The sequence below is a fragment of the Medicago truncatula genome, chromosome 7, assembly GCF_003473485.1.
Source record: "Medicago truncatula cultivar Jemalong A17 chromosome 7, MtrunA17r5.0-ANR, whole genome shotgun sequence".
NCBI lineage: Eukaryota > Viridiplantae > Streptophyta > Magnoliopsida > Fabales > Fabaceae > Medicago > Medicago truncatula.
The window spans coordinates 11,864,065-11,874,891 of NC_053048.1; the positions used below are offsets into that span (position 1 = coordinate 11,864,065).

General features: G+C 32.4%; 1 protein-coding gene across 2 annotated transcripts; it reads right to left on the reverse strand.

Moving 5' to 3' along the window:
- Positions 1 to 1,179: 1,179 nt before the first annotated feature.
- Positions 1,180 to 9,523, reverse strand: LOC11426050 (proteasome subunit beta type-7-B). Of its 2 annotated transcripts, none has more exons than XM_024771461.1 (9): positions 9,389 to 9,523; positions 6,837 to 7,008; positions 5,779 to 5,920; positions 5,545 to 5,641; positions 5,396 to 5,465; positions 5,191 to 5,295; positions 4,389 to 4,487; positions 4,212 to 4,299; positions 1,180 to 1,485 (listed from the first exon to the last, which is right to left on the reverse strand). In XM_024771461.1, exons 2-9 carry the CDS (start codon positions 6,975 to 6,977, stop codon positions 1,412 to 1,414), a joined length of 816 nt encoding a protein of 271 aa, XP_024627229.1. In that variant the 5' UTR covers positions 6,978 to 7,008; positions 9,389 to 9,523; the 3' UTR covers positions 1,180 to 1,411. The 2 variants fall into 2 exon arrangements, with proteins under 2 accessions (XP_024627229.1, XP_003622316.1); XM_003622268.2 differs by having other exon boundaries at positions 9,355 to 9,480.
- Positions 9,524 to 10,827: the final 1,304 nt, after the last annotated feature.

A 10,827-nucleotide genomic window follows, 5' to 3' on the forward strand; every position in this document is an offset into this window, starting at 1 on the left:
TAAATTCACTGTTAAAGTCAGATTTGAGTTACTGTGTTCTATTTATTAAGGAAACCAGTAAGTTAAGGAGGCTAAATATAACCTCTTGGTGCAACAGTATGAACGACGGATGATGAAGACATTGAAACAACGTTTTCAAGGTTTCAGACTCTGGTGTCTGGCCTTCAGGTTTTGAACAAGAATTATACTACTTCTGATCATGTTGTTGTTTTCCTTCAATTCCTAATTTAGTCAATTTTCTTAAATTTTCTATCATTTTCCTTTATTTGTTATCTCAATTCAAGAAATCTACACTTAAATTAAAGATCATTGTACGATGAATCCTCGTTGGATCCACATGAGACCCTAATATTACTCTTTTAACAAATACAGAAGAGTGTTGAAAGCGTACTAGCATTGTTCTAATTGAAAAGGCAAATGCAAAAGACATTCACAAACCATTGAAAACCTACGTAGTTTTTCATTCTCAATACATTCAAATTGTAAATTAACTTCTGCTGATTATTACATCATAATCAGCCGTTTGAATCTAACATTACTTGTCATTGAATCTTACATTTAACATTGCATCTTTTTTTCTATCTAACTTAGGAACAATTAACAGCAGCATTTGGATTTATATTCTTGCCAAAAAAAAAGTATTTGGATTTTTTTTTTTGGTAGTGATGTCTTTTTTTTGGTGGCGAAGTATTTGAATTTATATTATATATCTTAATTATTAAATCATATTTTGAATTAAAACAAAAAAAATATTGAAGTTTAGCTTTTAATTTAAAAGTCATGAATGTGTTGGGATCTTTCTTATTTAATATTGTTAAATGTATTATATTAAAAAGAAATAACATAATGTGTAAGAAAATTATAACTGACCCACGTGCCAATGGCCAATCCAAATTCTTTTAAGCATTGGAGATCAGATTGTCTTTTTTTTTTTTTTGAGGGAAGAAATCAGATTGTCTGTACAGTCATTAATTTGACACATTCAAGGATTCAACATATATGTTGTTGTTTGATCGAGATTGGTTGGTCAAGATTTTAATTTTCTTATAAATAAGACCAAATTTAAAATTTGGATAGTCCGATCTCGATCCAATCATCACGGATGTGCCAACTACTTGAATGTGTCAAATGAATGATTGTAGAGAGCACGTCGTAATAATTTATAGCCAAAACTAGAAATGACAGGACAGAGAACTTTCATTCCAAATGATGCAATTTCTGGTTGATAACTTGCAACAATCTGATCGAATTAAATAAAACTTGCAGTAATCTAACTAAATAAAAATCATTTTGGGTAGTTTCCTAGGAAGAAAAAAAATCATTTTAGGTCAATGAAAACCAAGCTTCTGAAAGTACAGTTACAATATCACAAACATTGTACTAATCAAAGTTTCAGACTCAACCAATTTTGCTACTCTTCCATAGCATCTCCTTCAATTACTTCAACCTTCTCCTTCAAAGGAGTAATCTTTGTTAAGAGAACCTCTGTAACAGATAAACATAAGATATTAGATATTATACATCAAAAATTTCATAAGGAATGCACTCCATATTGTTTAATCAGCAAGAAGGGTGGCAGAAAAATAAACATGCAGAAGAGTCGGATATCATTTCTAACTACCTTCTGAAAGTCTAATGTATATCATCTAGGCTAAACTATAAAAGACTCATCAACATATGGTTAAGATAAATTAGCCACATCGGGATTTAAATTAACACTAAAATATAAGATTGAATAAGTCATACAAGTAATTACAATTATGTTTGAATCAAGGTAATCAGAACCGGACCGGACATCAAACCGGTAAAGGCAAGGGTTCGAGGTTTAAAGGTTCAACCGGGGTCGAACCAGGGTCGAACCGTTATTAATAAAATAATTCAATTATATATAAAATAGATAAGATTGAAATAAATAAAATCATTTTTCACTACCAAAAAAAAATCATTTTTGTTACTATATTAATAATAAATAAAATAAACAAATAAAGTTTTATGGTGGTTAAGCTTGGAAATTATATGACGGCCCAAGCCCACTTCTATCTATGTGATACTTTGTAACCCTAATATTATTGTTGCTAACTATTGTCAAGTGAAACAAGCTTCCTCTCTATTAGTTCATCTTTCATTTTCCTTTTTTTCCTTCTATTTTTAATCTACTGTTCTTCACCTTCTCTCGTCTGAATATGTGCATCTTCTTCTTGAACCAAATGATTGTTCAATTTTCTCTTCATCTTCTTGCAATCTTTCTTTAATTAATAGTGAATACTGTGAATGAGGGTTTCTTTGTGCTGTGTGAAAAGAAACGTAAAAGAGGACTGAGATTTAGGCAATGGTTTTCATCTTGTTTTAGATTTTGTGTGAAGAAAATAAGCCAAACACGGTGCAACCCATAAAACCTCATGAACTGCCGGTTTTGTCCGGTTTCACCGGTTCGTCTACCGGTTCTTAAGCAAAGCGGTTTTCATGCTATTCCAGACCGGACCTATGTCCGGTTCACGGTTGAACCGGCCGGTCCGGTCCGGTTTTTAATACCTTGGTTTGAATATTTAACGGAATTGTTCATACGACATCACGAAACTGAGCATACACCCAACATGTTATGTGGCTTTGTGTATTGTCTGGAGAAACAAAATAGCTTCATAAAGGAATTTGGTTATGTGCAGCCTTTGACTTTTCTCTAGGACAGATAAAGGATATATACTAAATGAGATGTGCACAATTTGATGGTGCTGCTGGACTTCTTGAATAGGCGCAAAGTTGTCTCTTGATACTACACTTAGAAACTAAGCATTTTTAGATAATGAGAATGAGAATGTGGAAGATGAAAATGGTACAGTCAGTATTAGATTATTTATAGCACGAAGAGCCACGACTTCTTTTAAATAGGCCAAATATATGGGATAAATAAGAACACCGCCAGTCTAATAGCAAAAGGGTTTCAATAACAGCTGAAGTCGAGGTTTGATTACACAGAAAATTTCCCGTATTATTAAACCTACTACTGTTGGAATCATCCTCACTTTCACTCTGGCCTCTAAAGCCAAGTAGATGTGAATAACACTTCCCTAAATGGTGTACATGGAGCAGCCCCGAGGGTTTGAAGCAGCAAAAGTTCGGTCTGCAGATTTCCATTTTTATGGCATGAAAACATGCTTCCAATGCTTGTTTTAAAAGGCTGAAAAATGCCCTATACACACAAGTTCACTCACATCTAGTAACTGTGATCCATTTCATCTCTTTCTATCTACAGCAAGTCTTCTGCTGTTTATATGATTGTCTATGTTGATGATATCATTGTCACAGGCTAGTCTGTTCAGCTTATTCAGCATCCTATAATCAGCTGCACTATTAGCTTGGTCTAAAGCAACTTGGAGAACTAGATTACTAGAGTATTGAGGTCAAGCATGTCAAAGATGGCTCTCTTATGTTTACTAATCTAAATAAATTAGATTTAATATAAAGATGTAACATGCAGGGGATAAAAACATCTCTACAATGGTTGGAGTCTGCACTGTCTAAACAAAGAGCTACATCTCCAACAAGCATCTACTTCATTTCCTCTGTGTCATTAACAGGTGCTCTACTTCATTTCCTCTATAGTTAGTTGGCCGTCTGACCTTCGACAAGTGCTCTACTTCAGGATCATGCATATATTCTACTCAAAACATAATCTCTTGGTGGGCTAAAAAGCAAAACGTGGTTGCCAGACCAAGAACAAAAGCTGTGTACCAAATTCTAATTATCCAACATTCATACTTAACACGTCAAGCTATAAGGTCTCATCCTCATTTTCCTTTTAACAAATATAATTTTTCTCAAAATGTTAAGATATGAACATAATCTTATAAACCACTACTTACTCAAGAAATACCATAACATGTCAAAATGAATCAAATATACAATTGTTTTTATTCTGGCGTATACCTAATCTATATGTAAAACTTAAGAGCTCTTATCAATCACCCATATCCCTAACCTTTACGTAGGAATTAATTCATTTCCAAATATTTTTCTTTCCAGCAATAGGTTAAGTTGGTCCCTACTCATTCTACTATCCTTATTCTATTATCCTTATCTATACTGTTTATACGTAATAAAAAGAATATTGACAAACTTGCATCAATCAAACGCTCACTCCATAATGTTCCATGCCCACGAGATTTGGAAGTCATACTAACTGGGTAAGAAAATAAGTAAAGTTCAGAACAAACCAGTCTTTTTGGAGAATGTAAAGCCTTTTGGATTGACGAAAGTACGGGGATTTGGCGTGAGGTGATTCCTTAGATATTCCTTATGTCCCTGTGCAGCATTAACGAAGAATTAGTACACAAATTAGATGTATATGCATCCCTCAAACAACTGGCAGGATTCCGCATCTAGGAACTAACCTTGGTTATCACACAAACATCAACATTACTTCCACTTCCCAAGTCATTAAATATACCAGCACATATCGACTCAACAACCAACTTGACTCCTTCATCCCTCTGCACCAGATCAAAATGTTTATAGCAAATTAAAATCTCTATTGAATTGCAAAATCAAGACATGATTGAAGTTACAAACACCATCAGCATCAATTACAACAATTATAGTGTATTCCCTCCATGCTAAATTAGAAACAAAGCTAACGACCAACACACAGATTAAGGATGTTAGTTTTTTTTTTTTATAATTATTAAGGATGTTAGTTACAATTATAGTTAAGTTCATATAATTTTCTTGAACTGCCCTTAATGGTACTTAATGTAGAGGATTCTCACATTTCGCTTGTCTTGAATCATGTGAAGGGTAATTTTGGAATAATGACATTAAGTAGGTCTAGTTGGTCTAGCTAAAATTTTCTTACAACTAAAAATGAATGTGAACACAATACATTTGAAAGAGGATTATCAAATGTAGTAGGTCATGCTCTCTAATTCTTTGTAGGGAACTATTGTAAACATTCTGATGTATGCATTTCTGGAATTTTCTGATTGTGTAATTCTGCCATATTATCGATAAAAGTCAGTTTTCTTTAGTAAACGCTATTTGGTACCAGTTTCTAACAGAAGCACAGTGAACATTTTGAATTGGATAGGAGCTTTTGTTTTCTTTTCTATACAGCACAATGTGGGCGCAGTCTAGTTATTTTAATAAAGTGTAAAACTGATGCAAGCATTATATTTTAGCCTTAATATGTTTACTTACACTTAAGCTTTCCTTGTATTTAGACTCAAATACAGACATTGCAGCAAGTGAACCAGATCCCATTGTAGCAAATGGAAGAGTGTCAGTTGACCCATGTGGATAGATCTGCGAAACATGAACTCAAATAGTCATGAGAAATCCAACTGTATGAATTCCAAATAATAAAATTTTAAATATTAAAGGAAAGTTTAGACAATGAACTAACAGTATGCAAATGAGGTCCAGTGATGTCAACCCCACCAAGAACTAATGCAGCTGAAACATGACCTTGGTAACTGCAGATGTTTAAAAGAGTCAGAATCAGTGTACATACAAGGAGCAAAATTGCATAAAACAGAAGTTCTGAAACTCAACTTGAAAAGGTGTCTCTTAAGAAGAGTCAGTGCTGTAACAACTCTTGATTCTCTACCAGTGTGGTAGCGATGTAGTTGCAGCTGTGAGCTAACCATGTCTGCAATAATAACAAACATCTCATTTTCAATGGTTTTACTATATTAACAAGATGAAACCTAGAGACTAGCCATATGCAAACTTTCAAAGAGAATGAAATATAAATGTGCAACAAGATATATGCATTATTAAAGATACCTGTTACAGCCTCTGTATCAGCAGCAGTGCCTGCTCCACAACAATATATGTTGGGTGCCATGTAATGAATTTTCTCACAATTTTTATCAGCAACAATGGGTCCTTCGGTTGCCCTGGTATCTGCTCCAAGAATGATACCGTCCTAAAGAAAAATTAGAAAAATTATTTGTGGGAAACGTCAACATCCGAAAAACTTGACAAATTAAACATAAACACGGAGTACAATAAAGCATGTTGAATGGGTTACGGTTCCATGGAAAATCAGGAAAAACATAGATGCCAGAAGGTACAATTTTGTAAATGTAGCACATTTTGTAAAAAGAAATCAATAAAAGGAGGAACTCGGACTCAAATTTATGAAGGATATTTAACATATTCTCACTTCCCGACCCCCTTCTTTGTTATAATAACATAATAATGCATACTCCCTCCATCCCATAATAACTGAGCCATTTGCAAAAAAAAAAAACAAGTGTCCCAAAATAACTGAGCCATTTCACTTTTCAATACAATATTAATTACTTTTTTCCCTTTATAACTCTAATTAATACAACTTTCACCACTCCCAATTCAATTATATTCCACTTTGCATATATGATAGTGGAGAATGCACCAATACTTAACAAGAGCACTTAAAACCATTTTTCTCTCTCCTTCATTTATACATTTTTTTAATATGTGTGAAATGAGCAAATGGCTCAGTTAATCCGGGACGGAGGGAGTAATACATAATGTTAGAGCTAAACATTGCATTATCATCATAATATAACCAAATCCTCCTTACCACAAATTAACTTAACTTAAAACATGTGTTTGACTTTCCTTGTGACATCCCTATAATGCCACACAAAAGATAACAGACCATGTTTTCAAGTCACTATAGAGTACAATCTAAGACTAAACTTTACATTCAGTGTTTGGAATTGGATACATCATATTCCAAGGAAGACCCGCTTCATGAACTCATGATAAAGATGCAAGCAAATGAGAAAAAACAAATACTTTAGAGAATGGCATAAAAATAACAAAATAGTAATTAAAAAAATTATTATTCAGACCTGGAAAACTAAACCAACAATAGTGGTTCCTGTCTTCAAATAAGTAGGGGCTTTAAGACCCTTCTTTTCGAGCATATCATTTCTTCTGCAGAGATCAAAACTGAACCCACCCTTGGGAGGAAGATCGACAGACTTAGTCATACTAGAAATTCGAATCAACCCTGAAAACGAACTGAGAGCAAAAGGATGGCAAAAATTATTAATAAAATTCAACAAATACTCAAAAACTAGCAGCACGAAACTACAAAAAGCCTTAAAGGCATTTTCAAATGGCAAACATCAAACTACATTTTCAAGCTTCACAATCGTTGTGAAACACATGCATTAGCATAAAATTGATTCAAGACAATTACAGGAACACAGAATCACATATTGATGAACATTAAGCAATCATAAACTCAGAGAAAATAAAAATAAAAAATCTCAATACAAAACTACTTAACCAAAAGATGCATGTCACTATAACCACTTAGTAGATAATCAAAACTCCTGCATGATAAAATAAGGGCAACCCGGTGCACTAAAGGTCCTGCATACGCAGGGTCCAGGAAGGGGTCCCACCATTTGGTGTATTGTACGCAGTCTTACCCTGTTTTTTACACAAGAGGTTGTTTCCAGGACTTGAACCTGTGACCTTTCAGTCACATGACAACAACTTTACCAGTTGCGCCGAGGTTTTCAAAATCATTTATCAACAACAAACTCCAGGCATGTCTTTACATAACCACAATGAAAAAGAAAACCAATCACCTTTACATAACAAAAATACATCCACACTATCAAGTGAAACACAAACAAATATTAAGGCATTTGGATCAGCACACACTCAATACAGTGCTCAAGACATTAGTGTTTAACAAATATATATATGCATTTAACAAAGAAGATTCAAAACCAGGAAAAATTCAACCCCCACAAACCAAAAGTTTTTTTAATCAGCTCGCGAAAAAGAGAAAACAGAATAGATGAATCGAATCAAAGGACCTCCTATAAAGAAAACATAGGCCGAAATATTATATGGTCCTACATACGAGTAGGGTCAGCCCAACTAGTTTTAATTGACAGTGAATATATCAAAATCAGTGCCATTGTGATATGGTTGAAGTTCCAAAGTGTAGCTTCTGCCAAAATGGCTCTCTTTGATTCCATCAATCTTACCAGCAATCCAAAAATGCACTTAATAATAAAATAACTACAAGAACATGACATAATAGAACTTAGAGCGAAGACTCAATTTGGTCCCTGACAAGTTTTCGCGGCCCGATTTAGCTACCGACAAAAAATAATATCAAACTAGTCCCTTACATTTTGAAATTGGGAGCAAATGAGTCAAGATAGACCCAGAAATTTTAGATGCATCATAGTTGGTCTCTAAGATTTTATATATTCTAAAACATTGAATGATTTTCTAATTTTCAATATCAATAAAAATAACAATTTCAATAAAGTAACTAAACAATCATTTAATTATTCATCTCTCATGTGATTTCGTATCTGATTCATGATAATACTCATAGCAGAGAAATCCCTTTCAACTCTTGCAGCTGCCACAACCAAGATCAAAGACAACTCTAAAGCAAATTTTTTGATCTCCACTAGCTTTATAAAAAGATCACCAATCCCCATAATTCTAAAAAATCACTGCAAGAGCATACATCTATAAAATAGTTCTCAGTTCATGTTTATTAACATGGTGATTTAGTCTAACTTCACTTCCATTCTCTATTTATTGCATGGTGTATAGATATAGATACTATTTTTCTCAAAAGTGGCAAGGACCCAGGCCCACATACCATTGTACAATGCGCCATCCCTGAAATTAGTCCCTCTGTTATAATGAGTCGGGACTAATTTGTCCTAATTTGGGTATTATATTTTTGTAAGGGACTAAATTTGGCAGCGTAGAAATTACTAGGGATCAAATTTGGGTATTTACTCTAAAACTCATCAGTGGAAGGCTCTGTACTCTGGAAGATTCACAATCAAGGGTTTGTTTGGATTGGCTTATTTGAGCTTATCTACTGACATAAGCTTCATGAAACAGATTGGGAGAATTTATGAAAACAACTTATGACAATTTTCATAAGCTTTTTTCAACTTAATTTCATAAGTTCTCCAACGTAGCTTATAAAAACAATTGATAGCATATTCAAATAAAATATTAAAACAAAACAATTTTTTTTTTCAAAGAAGCTAAATTTGCCCACCCAAATTGGCACAGGGGAATATTAAAAATAGCTTATGCAAGCTTAAAAATAAGTGCTTGTGCAATAATCTGCAAATAAGTTGTTTATCCAAACAGACCCAAGAACTACTCACATAAACAATGGTGAAAATCAAAACAATTGAATATTAGATCGTCAATGAACAAAAACGCATACGAGAATCGAATGAGATGAAATTGAAGAAAACCAAAAATGATGTTAAGATTCAGATAAATCGAGAAGTTAGGGTTTGAAAAGTAAGCAACTAGTTCATGAAAAACAAACGGGGAAAGAGATTAGGGTTTGAGATCTACCGATTGAAAAATCAGAGAGAGAGAGAGAGCTTACTGAAGGAAGATGGAGATTGAGCTGAGTTGGAACGAGGCTGGGAGAGAGAAGGTGATTGGACTTTCGTGTTCAAGAGTTCAAGGGTTATTAGTAGCTATACTGTATTTTATGTTTTTGGTACTATATACGGAGTAACTTTTTATTTTAAACTCTTTAAAAAAATTCTTCAATTTTCCCTAAATAAATAAAGGGTTAATTAAGTTTTTGGTCCCTATAAATATATGCAGTTTTGTTTTTAATCCCTATAAAAATAAATCACACTTTTTAGTCCCTACAAAATTTTCCGTTAGTGTTTTTAGTCCCTATTAAATTAAAATTTGTTTCATTATGCTTAAAATTTTAAATTTTTTAATAATTTTTTACATACTTGTTTAAAACATTATAAAAGGTTCCGCCAAAATAAATTAGCTCAAAATTTTATTTTTATGTCCAAATTTTCGTTAGCTTTATCTTGAATTTTTGGCGTTTTAAAAAAATTATATTTAATTCATTACATGTTAAAAAATTCTAATTTTTTTATAAAAGAGATTATTATAATGTTCTTAACATGTCTGTTAAAAATCATTTAAAAATATAAAATTTTAAGTATAATTAAACAAATTTCAATTTAACAGGGACCAACACATACTTTTAGTCCTTGTAAAATTAAAATTTGCTTAATTGTGCTTAAACTTTTAAATTTGTAACATATATTTTTCAAATATTTACTTAGAATATTATACTAAGTTCCTCCGCGAAAAAGTAACTTAAAATTTTATTATTAGGTCCAAATTTTCATTAATATAATTTTGAAAATTTGGCTTTTAGAAAAATTCATATTTAATTCATTACATGTTAAAAAAACTAAAAAAATTTACAAAAGAGTGTCTTACGATGTTATGAACATGTATGTAAAAAATATTTCAAAAATTTAGAAGTTTAAGCATAATTAAACAAATTTTAATTTAACAGGGACTAAAAACACTAACAGAAAATTTGTAGGGACTAAAAAGTGTGATTTATTTTTATAGGGACTAAAAACAAAACTGCAGATATTTATAGGGATCAAAAACTTAATTAACCCATAAATAAATGAGTGGCACGACCGTGTGCATCCCTCTCTGCGGAAAATGTCCAATTTTTCATCTTTTTACGAGTTTTTAAGTATACTAATGAGTCTCAAACACCTAAACTTAATTACTTGAAGTGTAAATGAGTATTAGTGATGAATTAAACTTGGTTTTGATTTGGAATTGATTATATGTTATGAAATGGTGAAAAATATACGGACTTTAGAAAATACTGACAAACGTTGGTGAAATGATGAAATATGACTTGTTAGATTACAAACGATTTTATGCTTATGATAATATGTTGAATTATGATTGAATTGATGATTAATATGCGTGAGGTATGTTGAATTGTGTGAAAATGAAAAATAGACCAACTTTGGAGAAAAA

Bases quoted from the DNA above. Each gene is read 5' to 3' on its own strand.
- LOC11426050 (XM_024771461.1), bottom strand. From the start codon at position 6,977: ATGACTAAGTCTGTCGATCTTCCTCCCAAGGGTGGGTTCAGTTTTGAT. The intron at 5,296-5,395 runs GTTAGTTCATTG...CATGTTTCGCAG, and splicing joins CTGGACCTCATTTGCATACT to ATCTATCCACATGGGTCAAC. The intron at 4,488-5,190 runs GTAAGTAAACAT...GATCTGGTGCAG, and splicing joins AATACAAGGAAAGCTTAAGT to AGGGATGAAGGAGTCAAGTT.